This window comes from Strix aluco, chromosome 1 (assembly GCF_031877795.1).
Source record: "Strix aluco isolate bStrAlu1 chromosome 1, bStrAlu1.hap1, whole genome shotgun sequence".
NCBI lineage: Eukaryota > Metazoa > Chordata > Aves > Strigiformes > Strigidae > Strix > Strix aluco.
Genome location: NC_133931.1, coordinates 17,850,157 through 17,868,491, shown reverse-complemented (window position 1 = coordinate 17,868,491; position 18,335 = coordinate 17,850,157). Strand labels below are relative to the sequence as shown.

Sequence of the window (18,335 nt, the reverse complement as noted above, 5' to 3'; positions counted from 1 at the left end):
TTAAGACATTAATACTATTTAATTTTTAAAAGACAATGAGTGAATATTGGCTTCACTAAAAACAAAACCAAAATGCTTATACTCTACTGAATACAAGATTCCACTTGAAATCTGCATGTGGGCATTTATAAATGCATATTTTACTTATAATGATTATTTTAAGGATGTCACTTGTAGAAATTCTCTAATGTCAGAATTTTTTAACTTAGCTTCCCACTCCCCCAATTAAATTTTATAATGCTATCATTTATAATTTATGCTACATATGGGCACATAAGAATTCATTTAAAGTTTGGTTTTATAACTAGTTTAGAGTTTTCTGAATCAATAACTTGCTGAGAGAGATGTGCCATTCATTTTATATAAATGGTTGTGTCTCTTTGGCTCAGGTAAACATTCATATAAATCCTGGTAGTTTTAATCAAAACTAAGTATGACATGCAATTGACTAATTTCTTAAATCCTTGTTCACATACATTGATCAATATTATTTTGTATTATTTATTATGGTTTAGATAATACATGTACTGCTGGTAAGATCACTGCTACTTTATTGAAGAATGAAATACTCCTTTCAATAGAAAAATGAAATAAAAGTTAGTACTAAATAACAGTGGAACTGTACAGAGAACAAAATCATGATGCAAGGGCATTAAATTTTTGTACTTGCTTCCTTCTAGGTCAGAATTGATGAACATTAAAAGTTAAATTTTCTAATTGCTATTGGTGTAAGATATTTTAACTGACAATAATTTCAAAATAAAATTATGGATATGTTTTGTTTTGAAAATTTTGCCGTAATACATTTGTCCAAATTCTTGCACATTGCCCCTTTCCCTTCTGTTTTATCTGGGAAATAGTATGATTTGAAGTAGAATTTTAATTGTGAATAAAATGTGGTTTTTTCTATTGAAAATGGCTATCAAAATTTCTGATCAGTTCTGTAAATAAATAATATCCCAGAAGTGGAATAGGCTACTATATAGCTATTATGTATAAAATACAGTTTATATAGGTATATAAATCATACATAAGTAACAACATGCACGATACATACATGAATAGCATAATAAATGCTTTAATTTCAGAACAGTCTCCTAAGTGTGGTTAATCTAAACAGGATACAAAACATCTAAAAAAACCCAGCAATGAACATATAATGAAATAAAACTGAGGTTTTACCTTTGTCATGATATATACAATTACTTTTACTGTAAGAACGAAGTTTGTAACACAGCCAGGGGTACAACTGAAAGCACATGAAATCACTTGGTAGAAAAGAAGAGCCAAATGGAAGAAGCACTAGAAGTGGACAGTAGTGTTCTAGTTTGGGGGGGATGAAATAGAGAAAAGAAGTCTGTATGCACACAAAAGTATAATTTAGTTCTGGAAAGATCCTGAGGGTCAGCCTAAATCTGTTACACAAAACAACTGGTGAAGAATTAAAGGGATTTAAAATTATCTGAGTTTTATCAGGGCAATAATCTGGGTACATATTCTGTTCAAATTTTTGTTAGACTTTAAGGCAAAGCAACCAAGTATCTGGGATGCAGGACAAGACAGTTTGTAGAACACAAGATGAAAAAAAACCCAGGACCTACAGAAATGAACACAGAAGTGTACAGAGAACTGTTTAATGTCTAGGAAAGTAGGAATAAAATCCTGAGTTATACAAATTTACATGAACCCAAATTAGATTTCAGTGCAACAGAAACATAAAATGAATAATTAATATTCCAAATTGCCTCTCATTATTTTGCACTACTCAGACTACAAGACTGCTCTCTCCACCTGAGGATTTTCAGTCTGCAGATTAAATAATCAGTGGATTATTATTTTAGGCAAGATTCCAAAAGGTCTTAGCCACTGCTGAAACGTCTAGGAGACTCACTGGTAACACTTTCGAGAGTACTACAGGAGTAGGAGCTGTTACACTTCGTTACAGCCTCCTGCCCTTACCAACCTTGCAACTAAAAAAAACGGGGATTTCATTATCTGAAAAGATTAATGATAGACATGGATTAATGTATATAGAGAATATAATTTGTTTCCAGCTATCATTAGGTGAACTCTTTTTGTCATAGTCAAATACAAATAAAGTCTCTCCTTTTATATATTCTTAACAGTTTAATAGAAGAAAGTTTGGAGGAAATGAAGAGAGTATTGCTGCAGTTTCTTGTATTAACACTCTAAAACTTTGTAATAAACAGAGCTGCAACTGCTTATTATCACTCTTTTCTTAAGTATTATTTCTCTTGGTTGTTGATAAGCTGTCATAGCATACTTCTGAACACTTTTCTTCATCGAGAAACTGAGGCACACTATTATTGGTTTTGAATTCTTAAAACAAGGACTATGAAACTTCATGTCCAGTGCTATCTAGAGAGAATGGTACATTGGAAAACATGGATTAGTGCAAATCACTCATTGCCCCTAGACAGAACAGCAGTGTCAAGGGAGAAATCACAAATACACTGTTTTTAAGTCATCCTTTGTTGCATTGCGTCACATGAAGATTAAATAAATACCAAATATGTTTTCTTACCACACAGTTATGAAATCATATATTGGCTCTGTTTGGAGAACTGTGAAATTGATGTAGATTCCATTCCCAGGTGGTACTCTTACAAGCCAGAAGCAGTCTTGAAAGTTTGGATACTCATCAGGATATCCTGGAGAGTATATGGTGCCATTCATTGCAGTTATATTTCCTCCACAGAGGGCTATAAAAAAGACATTTGTTTTTAAAAAACATGAGATGCTTCTTCCATTCTTAGACCATGTAAAAGCCATACTTTTAAACACATTTGGTACACTTTAACTAGATTATGTAAAACCATTACTGTATACAGAAAACAGATTTTACTGAGCTATTTGCAGAGTCAGAAGTCTGTTTGACATTATCGGTCAAATCTAAAAGAAAAAAAAAGCAATTCTGATGTCATACTATCAGAACTGGAACTAGAGTAATATTTAGTCACTGTGTTATTTCCTGCACAATTGAAAACCACTTTGTTATAGCTTTGTGTAAACACCAGCTACAAATTAGCAGTGAAACACATTAACTGCTTTATTCATTGTCACACGAACAAAATTATCAGGCGAGAGAACAGATATGCTAAGTTGATGGAGAGTGGGTGGGGGAAAATTAGAGGGGAATTTGAAAATGAAAATAGTGTGTGCAACAGTATGAATGGCAATTTTTCATTCTCTGAGATAAATTGTGGTAGACAAAGTAAGAGTCCTTTCTGTAATTCTTGTTGAAGTGCACTAATTTTAGACATCATACAGTGCAAGACTGACCATACAACTTTCGGACTTTCATAACTATGCATTTTAGGAAAGCTATTTGTCCAAACTATATGATTTTCTCCACAGAGTTTTCAGATACATGTTGAATATGACACCACCCTGTTATTACAAAACAGAAATTATGTTATAGAAGCCTAGATCTGGAAAAGTGAGGAAAGCCTAAACCGGTATAATCTGCTTTATTTTGCATAGATTCCTCCCCACTCCACCCCAAACAGGCACAGAATGGCAACTAAGATTCCCTAAAATATGCTGAAGAACCACTAGCCAGAGAACAGATTGCTGGAAATATAGGTTTGACATACAGGAATTACGCATTGTTTTTATTTAGGTAAAACGTGTTATGGTTTATATATATATACTTTGGTACTGAACTGTAGGGTAAGAAGGCTTTCATAGTCACACCTCATCCATTCAGACTGAACAGCTGGTATAATGTTTTTCTTCAGCTTTTAGCTTCAAAGTCTCAATGGTTTTTGAGCAATACAGGAAGAATTGATTTTTCAGCAGGGTTTTAGGGGAGTAAAGACATGGGCTGATGAGTGTTAGGCAATAGGATTTCTTGGAAAAGGAGAGGGAACAGATTCTAAAAGGATGAAACTGAGGGAGATGAGTTAAGATGGGTCAGAGTGTGTTAGATGGTGCTGAGCACAGGTTAGAGGGATTTTAGGTGCATGAAGATGCAAGGAGAAGAGAACAAAACTGTTTAAACAGGAACCATGTTCAGTGATATTTCATTCAGAATGTCTGCTTCAAGAAGTCTGCGGCATTAAATAAGCCTCGGTATATGCTGCTTTACAATAAAGGTATTAAAGCAAATACAAATTGAAAATATACTGTATATTTCTGGCACTAGGCATATACAAAGAAGCCCACTTCATTTTAATGCTTTTGAACACAAGGCCTTTACCTCAAATCAAACCAAGTACAACTAGAATATACCTAATTATCTTTTTCCTTCAACAACAAAGAAAAAAAAAAACTCAAAAACATCAGTAGCATATAAAAACATCAAAACCTCTTTAATAAAAATACCACAGTAAATATTTGCACAAAACCCCATGTAATTTAAGAAATTTCTCTGAGAGCTGAGTACTGTTGCCAGTCTGTAACCATGCAGCATAGCACACGTTAGATCTCTGTTATCAGCTGGGTTGATTTTTTTATCTGCATCTTTTCAAGTCACATTAAATAGAAACAAAGAACTTCTAACTACTGTTCAGAAACTTCATCAAAAGTGATAGAACAGCAACTGTAAGCATCTTAGAATTTAATAATTAAAATCTTGGTTCCAGTAACGTAATTCAAAGAAACAGAATCACTCCATTCAGTAAATTATTTTTCTTGATTCTGAGGCACAGAAAATACAGCTAGAACTAAGTAATAGGGAAAAGCTAAACTGTTTAGCAGTGATACATGAACCATTATTATTCCCTCAGGATCCAGAAAATGGGGGTTGAAACTTAATTGTGATGAATTAACTTCTCATTTCAAAAGATAGACAGTGTAGGTGTCATCCCTCTTTTATATTATAAGGCTTCTCCTTCTGAATTCAGTGTCAGATACATCTTAATTTAGCTAACACATCCCCCAGAAATGCCTGTGGCTCACTGACTCCAGAAGGAATTTTGAGTAATGAGGCTTCTAATTTAAGTACCTAAATTTAGGTAGATGATTCAGAATACAGTGCAAAACTCCAGAAAAGAAGGAGTCTTATTATTTTCTTTTTTTTCTTTTTTTTTTCTTTTTTTCTCAGGCATTCCGCTTTAACTTGCTCAGTATTGAGGATCCCATTCTTAATGCTGAGCTATTACCATTCAATATAGAGGGAAGTTAGGCCTTTAACTCAGGTCCTGAATACCCCTCCTGAAACTCTGGAGGATCTTTAGGGCATATGAAAGTGGACATTCAACACCTTGTACAGATCTCATCTTTGTGGAAAACTATGTTTAGGCATACAGAGAACTTTACAGTCAATAACTTAATTGTAAACATGTTTGGATCTTGTGGTCCCAGGAGTCTAGGATTTTGAGATGACAGTTTGAATATGAAGTATTTTCAGTGTGGATGTTTTTCCAGGAACCTAACATTGTTGTCTGAACGTTGCCACAATTGTGACAAACCTGGAGGTTCCAGAAGAAAGTAATTATTTCATATGGAAAAAAATTCAGTCCTCAGTTCCGCAAATAGATTTTGTGGTGCACAGATATATTTCTCAAAGAGATTTCTGTGTTACCAAAACATCCATCCTTGTCTGTTTCAGACTCTGCTGACAACTGGCAAATGACCTTCTTTGACCTGCTGCTTAGGTGCAGGTTCCCTTCAAAATAGTTAGGGATAAGAAACACCTCTACAGAATCATCATATACATTTATTCTGTCTCCTTAAATTTTCAGGTATGTGCAAGCCACAGTTCCTTGAATCTGCTTTCCTGCTGCCAGCATATCAGTGTAAAAAAATGTAAAAGGTTAAAAAATATATTTAAAATAAAATTCCCATTCACAAAAACTATATGTAGAAAGGACTCCACACAGAATTGACTGGAGGGCAACTGCACTTTATGCCATCTTTGACATTACTTTCTACCTGATAAGATAGAATATAAGTGGCCAGAGTTGGGAAATTCAATTTTTGAATCCTCTTTTCTTGATTCAGTGCAGAGCTTTTACTCTGTAGCATCACCTAGATTAAAAAGCAGCACAGGTCTCCACATTCCAGACCTTAAGCCTAACCTTCCAAAAATAAACTTATTATTTCAGATAGGTTTTCAGAGATTTCGTAATTCCATGAAACATTTCAGCTTCTCTGCAAAAATTTTCACATACAAAATTGAATACTTCCTCTGTGAAGACCACAGTATAAAAATACAGGTCTCTCTAAATTGAAAAGCTAGAATGAAATCACTTCCGTTAACAGTACTTAGGAAGACTTACAAATAACGAAGGGTTCATAGGTCACCCAGAACATACCTTCACATCTGGGGAGAGGATGATTCCAGTTACGGCTGATGCCATGAAGACAAGTCAGAGCTGAATTTCCAATTAATGTGTAGCCAGGAAAACACTCAAATGAAATAGTTTGTCCCACAGTAAAGTCATTTCCAATAACAAAACCATTACGAAATGGTCGAGGGTCAGGACAGCTTTGTAGCTGATATGCTGAAATAAATAAGTAAATAATAATAATGGGGAAAAATAAGTAAAATCCAAAGTTTTATAACTTCAAAAATAAAAGCTTTTCATTAGAATAAAATTTAAATATCATTGGACATCCCATATATCTTAAGTTCCATCATGGTGACAATCAAAAACATTGGTCCTACCCCAGGAGAAGCACAGTGAAACATTCCCACAGTAATTCTGGAAATATGCATAAAAAATAATTTCTAAATCCAAACCTCATAAGGAAAACATAATAGTACAACCAAAGTCTAAATGATCTTATGTTCTTTATAGTTTGATAACGTGTGTGTGTGTGTGTAAACAAACAAACAAATACCCAACACCCTACCCTACAAGTTTTTGGAACAGAGTCCACGAAGGCAAAAGTGAGACTAGCCTCTTAATTTTATCTTTTAATTTTACTAAGTACACGAGTACTGCACTAGAGAAGAAGAAAGTAAAAAGGAATTTAGACCTTGTGTTTTCTCTATTTAGATCTTCAAAAAGGTAGGCCACTGACTGACTCTTTAAGACTACAAGTTGCTTCTAAGTGCACCCTTAAGTGCACCCTAATCAAAATGGATCCAAGCTGCTGACATAAAAATTAAAAAAGATTGTAGAAGAATATCTAAACTAGAAGCATGAGAAAAAACTAACAGGCACAGAAGACTGATATGGTGCCATAACAGGCAAGTGTCTAACAGCCAATGCGCCTCTAAAAAACATGCAGGAGAACAAGAAACAGCAGAATTACAATAAATAGGAAAAGTAAATCAGGTAGCCTACACTGCATGTTGAGTGATGTGTACAGTATTAAGGAACAGAACAAGGGCCAAACTAAGAAGCCCCTTCACACAATTACAGAAGCCCAAAACACATGAGGTGGGATCTAGAATGCTTGAACCAAACAAAAGCCCTGACATGAAAGGCATGGCATAGAGCAGCAGGATGCAGTGTTGCCAGACAACCAACCTTTCAAGACTGAGAGCGCAGAGACTTCCAGGTGAGAGAGCAGCACTGTTGTTTAGAAATTATATTAAGTGCTATAGAAGAAAAATATTACCAGGAAAAAAGAAGCACTAAAGCACCACTCATAGGTGGAAATTAAAAGTCCAGAAATATAAGTGTAGTACTGAGCTGCTGCTACGAATGTCTAAACAGGAAAATGATCATGAGCAGGAAATGTTAAGTAAAATTATAGCAGCTGCAAAAATATGACAGGTAGTAGTAATGGAGTACCCAAATATCCAACTCACCAGGATGACTTGAAGAAATAAAATTTTGAATGCAGGAAATAATTGTTCCCTAGGACAAGCAGTTTGAGAGCCCACAAGAAAAGATGGTTTTTTAGATTTAAACCAGCTTGGTACTCAAGCCTTAGTCTGAGAAGTATTCATGGGAGATTTGCTCCATAATAGCAGTCATAATGCAGTTTGATTGTACTCGGAGGGAGCAAGTCAAATAAACCCAGCACAGGGGTATTCAATTTTCTGGAAAGGAAATTATACAAAAATGAGGTAATGCAGATTGGAATCTGCTAATTGACACTACTTTAAAAGATCAGGTAAAACATGTTCTACAACTCAGAATAAAAAACCCACTAAAGTGGTTCAGAAAAATGCCTGTGTGATTCAGTAGGAAAGTTAAAGATGCTACAATAGGGAAAAGGTTGTCATTTAAATAATGAAAGTCTGCCTTTCCAGAAAGTCATAAAACATAGCAGGTCAAATTTAAATAAAATATAAAGACAGCAAAAATAATTTGAAAAATGTCTTGCAGAAGATATCTCAGCTGATCATAAAAAAATTATCTGACAACATCAGAAGCAAGAAGTCAGCTAGGGAACTGGTGGGAGAATTCATGACAAATAAGAAAAAAGGGAGTTTTAAGGATTAGGATGCCATAGAGAGAAAAACTCAATAAATTCTTTGTATCTGTCTTTACTGCTGAAGATGGTGTAGAGATTTCCAAACAAGATATGTTACTTGTATTATGCAGGTCTAAGGCCCTCGATCAGTTTGAAGTAAATACAAAAGTACTACACTAAATAGGTAAGGCAAAGGACCAAGAGCAGTTCTTCACCCAGAAGAGCTGCTGAACTAAGTTATATATCATATCATTTCAAGATCTGATCTAGAGGAGTGGTGATTTCCCAATGTAAATCACATCTATCTTTAGAGGGTATCCTTGAAATTACAAAACAGTGAGTCTGACTTCTATACCTGGTAATATGATACAGCCCGTAATAACAAATAACATTAGCACAAGGCTAAACATCGTTTCTTGGGAAAGAGACTGGGGGCAATATGACTGAAGTTCACAAAAATCATTAAGACAGAGGAAAGGCTGAATGTGAAAATGCCATCAAATCCCACAGTAATAGAAATAAGAGTCTGACAATAATTGTGGATGCTGGTGAAGGAAAGAAATCAGCTAGGCTTCTGTGCTGCTAAGTAGCATTTCTTTTTGCCATTTGGAAATACCATACTGAAGTAGATGGAGCTTTTTTTCTGATCCAATAGAGGGTTCCTGTTTTTACACTCTTATATTTAAGGAAGAGGAGAAATAAACTTATCTTTAATTTTACTTTTCTCAGAAGAATTAAAAGACTTTTAATGAACTATGAATATCAGAGATTTTATAGCAAACAAGTAAGATTTGAAAATAAGCCTCTCCCACAACTTGGTGATCTTTTCCAAAAAGATCTGAAACATTGACTTCTTATTACAGAATGGAGAACAAATACACTATGCAAAATCTACAAAATCAGAAGATCACAGATTGTATATGTTTGAAGGAAACAGTTCTCTCTTATGTGGTTAAAAACATAGATGGAAACTTTTTTTAAAAATTCTTTGACAAATAACATCTCCAAAATGATTACTGTTACTGTTAACAGCAGAAATAGTATACGCTCATGAGTCTTTTACTGCCCTCATAGCACTAGATTTTAAAGTTCCTTTACTCCTACAAATTGTATCATATTACAAATAGGAAGTGAATAAAATCTTACCAGCTTTAAAAGCTAATGCTTTTTACAGTAGCTCACTTCCAGAAAGCTTCATAGAGTTCAAGTCAATTTGGACTATTGAAAGAGTAATAGGAGACTGTTCTAAAGTAAAAACTTTAAATTATTCTTTGACATTATTCATACCATGAAAACAGGTATAGTTTAAAATATACATTTGATGTTTTCTTGTGAACAGTGGTGATCTAATCCCTTTTAAATGAATCTGCAATGATATAAAAAGAATTATGGTCTTGCAGTCTTCACCAGCTCAGCATGACCTATTTAGGTACAACAGAACAAGACCCTTCAACAGATACTGCCAACTAGGAAATAAAATGGATTTGGAGATTACTGAGTTGCCATTATTCTGTACTAGCCTACATGGATCCAGTACGCTAAACCAGTATTTAAATCTCCCCTTCCAGAATCCAAGACACAAAATTGAGATTCCCATATGCTTATGAAGATCGAATAATATAGATGCTTACTTTGCAAAGCCATGCAATGTGAATTAATATGCCAACCAAAACCAGATATGGGAAATTATCTGTTTGCCTACTTTTGAACTGCTTTTTAGAGAAAATATGCAATTATTTTTCCTTTTTGATCTTAATTTTCTGCATTCTTCTGTTTGATCTTGATGCATAATACTTTGGTTTGAAACACACAAAATTTTTTACGTTATGTTTATCTTTTAGGAATGCCAAGAAAAGAAATAACCTTCAACAGCCACCTTGTTCTCACATAAGGATGTCAAAATCTCACCTTGATATACAATATGAAATCCTTGTTTGTTCTGTGAGTAATCGCTGTGAAAGTATAAGCTGGTTTCATGAGTTGTGCTGAACAGAGAGGCTGGTAGCTGAGGGCCACTTAGTCTCCCAATAACAGTGCTAGTTTCTGTAGATCCACTCCTAACTTCTAAGTAATCATGTATGGTTTCCGTTGAGAAATTCATAAATTGCAAATGGACACCTGAAAAACATCATTGATAGAAAAAAGCCACCAGTATCAATACCAGGAGGGAAAATAAAGTATGTACATTTTACATTGATAATATCAGAAAATAATGTAACCAGTGGAAATGTATGTGTTACACTCCCAGATGCAGTCCTTCTCATGCATTACTAATTCTGATAAGCTGGCAAGGTAAGAAATGTAACACTGAAATACTAACATGATCTAAAGCATCGAACTGTAGGTTATCAATATGTCACTTTGGGGCAAAGTTCGTTGTTTGTGCATTGGGGCAAATTTCAGCTCTGAACACTGAATACATTCAATTTAGTTAAATCTTTCTTGTTTTCAATTGCATAAAATAGTTTCCAGTTCTATTAAAAGAAAAAATGCTTTATGTGCCACACTTGGAAAAAAAACAGTGACAGTATTCTACCCCAGAGACAGCTGCATTTTAGTTGTGCATAAACTGATCTCTCTCAGCTTATATATATTTATATATATATATGAAATGAGGCACAGTAAAAATTATGCATATAATATAGATTAGATATGTTGTAAAGGTATGTGGAAGGAGAGTGTCTGCTTTTTTAAGGGTATCTGGTCAAGGACGTTTTTCAATGAAGCAAGGGAAAATACAAAGAGGAAGCCATAAACAAGAACATAAAGGTATATAAACCTGAGAGAGGCAGTGATGAAAACCAAACCCGGTCAATCACATTAATTGATGAGGTCGAGTGAGAGTGTAAGAATGTTTATTCCAGTGAGGTTATATGATCAGGGACTTTATCAACTGGGGAACCAACAGCAAGGGGGGAAACCAGAAACAAAAATATACAAAGACACAGACCTGACAAAGCAAACATGGAGGCAATGACAAGAAACAGACCTTGCCAGTCACACTAATTGATGGGCTGTCAAGAAACTACAGGCACAACTTCCAGGAATATCAACCTGGACTTTGCAACTGATAAGACTGTAAACCACTGGGACCCCATACTGGGACGGATGCAGGAATTGACAGACCTATGCAAACACCTGAGGGGATGCGCAGGGGAAAGGGGAGTAGGGAGGAACAAAGACAGGGGTAAGCAGAAAAGGACATAAAAGTGGCTGGTTGCATGTAGAATGGGGTGGGTCAGTACATTTGTCTGGCTGAGCCCTGGACCTGATCATCAGTCTGTCCTGTCATCTCATATCTTCTTATTAAATCTTTTCTTACCTATCTCTCTGTGTAATCTTACTCTCTATCCCGTGTGTATGTGTGCTTCAAGCACTAAGTGCCAGCTACTGGTGAGACCCGTACCTGTGAGCAGGATTTGGTGCCAACTGCTGGAGTCAGACCAGGGGTGTGGGTGCCCCTGGCCTGTAGTGCTAGCTAGCTACTGGATCAGGTCGGGGGGTGTCAGTGCCAGTTATTGATGAGACCTCTGTGTGTGTGGCAGAGGTGAAAATTGGTGCCAGCTACTGCAGTCAGACCAGGGGTGTGCCCTGTTGTGTTAGCTACTAGAGTGAGTGAGAAGCCATAGCTCTGTGGATCTAGGGAGGGTCCTACAGGGGCTCTGAGCAACCTGATCTAGTTGAAGATGTCCCTGCTCATTGCAGGGGGGTTGGACTAGATGAGCTTTAAAGGTCTCTTCCAATCCAAACTATTCTATGATTCTACAGACCTTGTGTCCAGAATGCCAGCTAATAGGGGGACCAGTGTGAGTGGACTGGGTGCCAGCTACTGGAGTCAGTGTCCTGCCTCTGGCCTGAAGTGAGTGCAAGGGTCTTCAGCTTCCAGCCACTGGGGCAGGAATGGTGTACATTCTCAAAACCAGTTACTGGGGAGACCAGCATGAGTGAGGTGAGTAAGGAGCTCAGCAGTCATAGCTGAGTGTGACCATGGTCACAGCCTGTGTGCCTGGTGCTGGCTGCTGGGAGGGCAAGTGTCTAAATCTTCCCTGATTCCAGTGTGTGTGTGGGGGGTGCACATGTGTCATTTGCTAACAAACTTCAATCTGGAGTAGCCATTGTGTAGGAAGGCCTTGGGTCCAGGCCAGGATATCAGGCAGGCAGAAAGTCCATGCTGGTACACCCAGGGGGACTTACGAATGTCCAGTGCCTGAGAAACGAGCGTGTGAACACTGTGTGTTTCCAGCAAGCATCAAGCTGGACCAGTAGGGGACCCATGAAGAAGATAAGAGGGCCCAAGATCCAGATAGGGATGCTGGGCAGACATTCAAGGGATCAGCAAATGTGTGTGTGCTTGTGAACCTAGAGGGTGTTGTGTGTGTGCCTGCACCAGTGATCTTCTGTCTCTGCCAGCCCAAGAAGAGGAGGGCACTTGGTTACCTGTGCTTGTGTTTTACATGAGTCCTGTATGTAGGTGTTGTTGAAGGCAGCATCTTCTCTGTGGCAGTCTGTGTGACCAGCCATGTCAGTGTCCTCTATGTGTGTCTGTGCTCAGCTTTGTTACTGTTTGAATCTGCAAATGGGAAAGTGGCAGCCATGTCCCTCAGCCTGGGCAGAGACCTTGTGTCCCCGGGCACCAGGCTGGGCTCCGGTGGCTGGGTAGGAAGGTCCTGGGCTGGAGTGGCTGGAGGAGGTGGTCACACTCTTTACATCACTTAACATATATATTACTTTTGAGTCACAAAAAATGTAAATGATATTATGTAACCATCATTCATCAGAACCGCTCCACTAAACATGCAGTTCAATTATTTAATTCTCATACACACACACTGTGCCATATAACGATCTTGCTGACAGAAATTTCTGATTATTCGATTCAGTAAGGAACAGGAAGGTGGCTTACTATCCATTAGCAAGTTCTCTCTCCTAACCAGGAGATGTATTACAATAATTGTGTGGCAGGACAAGAAGGAAATGCTCAACAGCTGAGTAGTTACAGAGCTGTTTAAACATTTTCCTGTTTATACATATTTCTATATAAGTTACAACGAAGTAGAATTTGTAATTTGTCTGGAGTTAGTGCAACTATGGAATGACAATCGAATATTTTCATTAAGAAGACGATTGAGTCCCACTGGTGTTTCTGGCAAAGACAATCAACATGATTTCATATAAAATTGAAAGGAAAAGATATAATGTCAGATTAATTATTGAGAAGTCATGAATAATTTTGTAACTCCTAAACTGTAATAGCTAAATAGTGTTTGTCTTTTAGAGCTTTCTCCCCAGATACCATGTAAAGTTTATGAATGGTTTTCTAAAGCATGTAACATTTTATATGCTACAGGAAAAAAGGTTGGTGTATAATTAAATTACTGTTACCTTGATCATTTCTGTCTCTCTTTATCAGAAGACAGTCTATATATGATAAGAAAGCTTCTGCTTTAAGTGTCATGCTTTGACTTTGCCAGCCTTCCACTTATATCCAAGCTTTGCTCTTTCTCTATCCGTGATATTTGTAGGCTTGGCCTTTTATTTCACCCTGTGTACCAAACACTTGTCCAAAGTTTAAGGTGTCATTAATAACTGCCAACTCATGTTATCTTACTGTCAATTTTTTTCTCTTTCACTCACTTTGTTCAACACAAAACCAGCTCTAATATATTTTTTCCCCATCATTCCGCTCTCTGTACTCTGCTGTCTTTCACTACAAGTTCCTGAGCCATATCAATCTTCCAAAGTATTAATCCTTTACTCAGCCTGTAGTATCTGCCTCTGTTTGTCTCGGTTTTCTGCTTGTTAGACTGTTTCTATGGCTTTTGCAATTTGGACACCCCTCTGGAATAAGTATTTCATATATTTATATATAAAAGCTAAACATAAATCTCAAAAGTTGATTGAAATCAACATGATGTTGTTGGTTTAGATGACACCATTAGCTACTATAAAGTGGAAAAGCTTATGATCCATAACTTCTAACCAGGAAAAAATCATGTTAGAAACATTTAAACAAGCGAAGGCCTATAGAAGGTTCCCATAATGGTGGTTTTGAGTTTTCCTGTTTAGTACTTAGAAGACTCAGGTGTATGTGCATCCACTGGACTAGAACCACAGCATCACTAAAACCAGTTTTAGCCATCACTTTTTCAAAAGTTATATTTTTCAATTTTACAATGAAATTTTACTTTAATTTTCAATTCATTTTTAATCATATCCTGTTTAGAACGGGTCAAAAATGTCAAGCACATTTCAATCTGTGCAGTTTTAGTTTTCTTCTAGAAAAAGGAGCATTTAATTTTCCTATACATGAACTGAAGAACTAGCAGGGATCTGCAGGGGATCCGAAGATTCTAGACAGCATTATGACTCATGATGAAACACTAGAAGCTGTCACATCAAGCTGTCTAAAATTCAGTTAATGGCAGAATTAAAGTATCTATTCTTTAATGCTAATACAAAAAATCAATTATTGATCTGAATATTATGACTTTTGAACAAAATGCAAACATAACAATTAGGTTCTATATGGAAATCCCTAACCTGACATAATGTATTTTCCAGATAGATTCTCTTAAGTCAACATTATCTTTAATATTATTCAGTTTAAACAAACCATGCACAATAATTGGCTTTCATTTAAATAAGTGAACCAGGCTCACAGGATTTATAATCAAAAAGATCACAGAATTGATTTTAAAAAAAGGAGAAAAAGAATCTGAACAGATGCAGAAGGGAAAACTATTTGGGATGTCACATTCAGTTACTGCAAAAGACACAAAAATTCTGTACTGTCAAGTAAAGAAGATGACAGAAGATGGCAAATATAAAATAGAAAACAGTGACACACGTCTGGAAAAAAAAAAAAGCATGCCATTTAACTAGCATATAAAGAAAAAAATCCAAGTGCAAGTGCTTCCACAAAAGTGCCACAAGTGTAAAAAATAAGATGGGACAACTGTATTGGCTAGCTTTGAATAAAGGTTTTGCAGTGATAGATATATAGGATCCACCCAAAATTGCTCAAGGGGTTAGCCAGTGTAATTGAAATACTCATATTACCTATGCAAAATCATGGTGAATAAGAGAAATTCTGGTGACCAGAAAAAGTTTGAAGCTATACCCACCTTTAAGACAAGAAAGATGACCTAGGTAATGGCAGCTGCAGGTTTTCTGCAGTCTACAGGAAGATTATGGAACTTGACTAATTGGAGGCAATTTCCAAACACATAGAAGACAAAAAGGGACTCAGGAGCAGTCAACATGTATTTACTAACAGAAAATCACAGTTGATCAACTATTTCCTTCTGTGATTAAATTGACAAAGGGAGAATGGTGGATATAATATTCTCTCACTCTGCTATGACTTTTGACTCAGTCTTCTGTAGCATTCTCATCTGGAAGCTGAACAGATATAATTTATGAATGGAAGTAGGATAAAAATTAATGGAACTTCAAGGCTCCAAGAGTGATAATTAGTTATTCAATGTCCAGTTGGTAGAGAGTAACAAGTGCAATATTTTATGAGTTGATATGGGAGCTTACATTACTCAATGCCTTCATGAGAGACCTGGATAATTAGAATGCATCCTCAACAAATTTTTGGAGGTACTAAACTAGGGGATGTGGGTGATATAGCAAATAGCACTAAAACTTCTGGGCTGAGTAAACAAGCAAAGATTTGCACAAGGGCAAAGTTCTGCATCTGGAGCACAACATCCTTATCTGTTGGTACAGGCTGGGAATTGATTAGGTGAGTAGCAGCACAGCTGAGAAGGATCTGCCAGTTATAATGGACTTGATCTAGTGTTACTGAAAATTTCACTTTGAGTGGGAAGCTTGACAACTTTGACTGGGAGGCTTCTAGAGGTCCCTTCCAAGAACATTTCTATGCAGCTGCAATATTCACCTAGGTTATGCAAAGAAGCCTAATGATAAAATAATGAACTCAAATGTAGCTTCAACTTCTTCTAAACTGATGCTGACTTGGTTTAAAATATTCATTGTAGCTATTTATTTTTGTTGTGTTTACAACCTCACAAAGAGAAATAAAGCTGTTAAGTTTAAAAAATGTGCTTAATTCTAATTTAACAACTTTATCAGAAAATTGTAGTATATGTTAAATGAAAAACCAAGAACCTTGTAGCTCTCCTATTCTATATATTTCTTTTAAGGCTTTGGTAACTTCTTTAAATTAATTATAATTCTTTTTTTTTCCAGGATAAATATTCACAATATTTTAAAACCTATGTTCAGTTTTTTGAATCCATAAAAACACCAAAAAATTTAATCATGAAAGAACATGTACCAAAACCAATAGGCAGCTTTATTGTCCATGTGCAATCCAAACTGCTAGGATAGTTGCCAGGAAACCCAGGGCTGAGGATCACTCCACTGAAGTCTGACATGCCACCACCACATTGTGCTGAAAAAAAAGCAAAGACATTTTTCAGAGGAGTAGAATGAGCTAAAAAAATTAATCCAGAACATTGAAGATCCTTCCAACATTAATAATATAATAATAACTAAGTAGGTGCTTTAAACATATGTATCTACTCTGAATTGACTAGGTTTTAATTTGGGGGACAAATGCACCTGAAAAGAGAATAGATGTTTACTTTGCACTCCGCATGAACCACTCTTGTGAACAGGCAAGCAGCACACATACGCTCATAGCAAAATTGACACAATTCCACATTAGTTTGAAAAAGAACATCTGAATAATATAATAATAATGTATTTTTAAAAGATTCTGTACTCAAAGCATTCCAAGAAGCTTTTTAAAAACTACATTTGTATCCCACTGTTCTAAAAACAAAATAAAATAAACAGAGTTGGAGAATGTACACACTCACATATTTCCAGAAACTGAACTAAATCCATATTTGAACTTAATTTTAACTTTTTTTCAGGTAAAACATCAGTGAATAAAGTAATTTACACTTAAATATTAGATTTGAAGATGTTAATTATGGTTACTACATTTTTGTTTAACAGTTTTGTCCAATTAACAGTTGCTACATCCTTTGAAAAACAATTAAAAATCATTACTTGAAAAAAAAAAAAAAGGAAAAGAAAACCCCCTAAAATTTCAGCACACCATACAGCAGTGCAATTATCATATCAGACTTCCTAGACATATGTCAATGCATAATGGTGGAAACTGAAGACTAACTCTTGAAAAAATTCTTCCAAATATCTGAATCTTGTTGAATATTTATAAATTCTAAACTGAGGGAGCTTAGTACCTCACAGGAGGTTTTTAACAACCCACAGGATTAAGAACAGGATTATGTGAGGTAGCTCAAGAGAATATATAATCTGTCTTGAAAAAAAGCAGAGTACAAAATCTTTAATGAGATCTGCAGTATGTTACTTTCCATGCATGCAAGATTACAAATACAGATAATTTTTACTGTTAGGGAACCGAAACAAAAAGTCATTTCTATTCAGTGAAAGAGAATGCAAATAGAAAGAGTTTTATATCCCTCACATTTATCCATCACATAAAGAGACTGTGTTTAAATGCACTTCAGATGTGTCATTTGGGCTTCTGTCAGGATTCCAGTGCTTCTTCCAATAATATTACTATGGTCATGTATATAGTTTATTTTGAAAAATAATGTATCTTCTTAAATTGGGCAGATATGCCTTATATTGAATTTATTATAGATGAAAATATAATGTTATTTCTATTTTAGTATTTTGTATAATAGTCATCACTGTTGCAGAAATGATTAATAAATAAATTAATTATGCTTGCAAGGGTCTCCGGAGGTCTCATCACTGATAGTGAATTGATGATAGATTCTGATTAGAAGATATTTCATTCTTTCTTCTTCTGACTGGACATTTCAGAAAAGCTTTGCCAAAACAAGTGCGAAGCATAAGTTGAAAATCTTCAGCTTTATTTGACTATTTTCACTTTTAATTAAGTTCTTTCAGTTCTCCCTAGTCTTTCCCCTACACATATCTTTTATTTTTGAGTTCTCTGGCTT

At 35.7% G+C, this 18,335-nt stretch overlaps 1 protein-coding gene across 2 annotated transcripts in view; it reads right to left on the bottom strand.

Moving 5' to 3' along the window:
- The window catches only part of CSMD3 (CUB and Sushi multiple domains 3), a 756,099-nt gene that overhangs the window by 105,833 nt on the left and 631,931 nt on the right, over positions 1-18,335 (bottom strand). For both annotated transcript variants that reach the window (XM_074808674.1, XM_074808748.1), the window contains 4 exons: positions 16,646-16,762; positions 10,249-10,458; positions 6,282-6,470; positions 2,546-2,723 (listed from right to left, as the gene is read on the bottom strand). In XM_074808674.1, the coding sequence (XP_074664775.1) occupies positions 2,546-2,723; positions 6,282-6,470; positions 10,249-10,458; positions 16,646-16,762 (694 nt within the window). The remainder of the gene's footprint in view (positions 1-2,545; positions 2,724-6,281; positions 6,471-10,248; positions 10,459-16,645; positions 16,763-18,335) is intronic.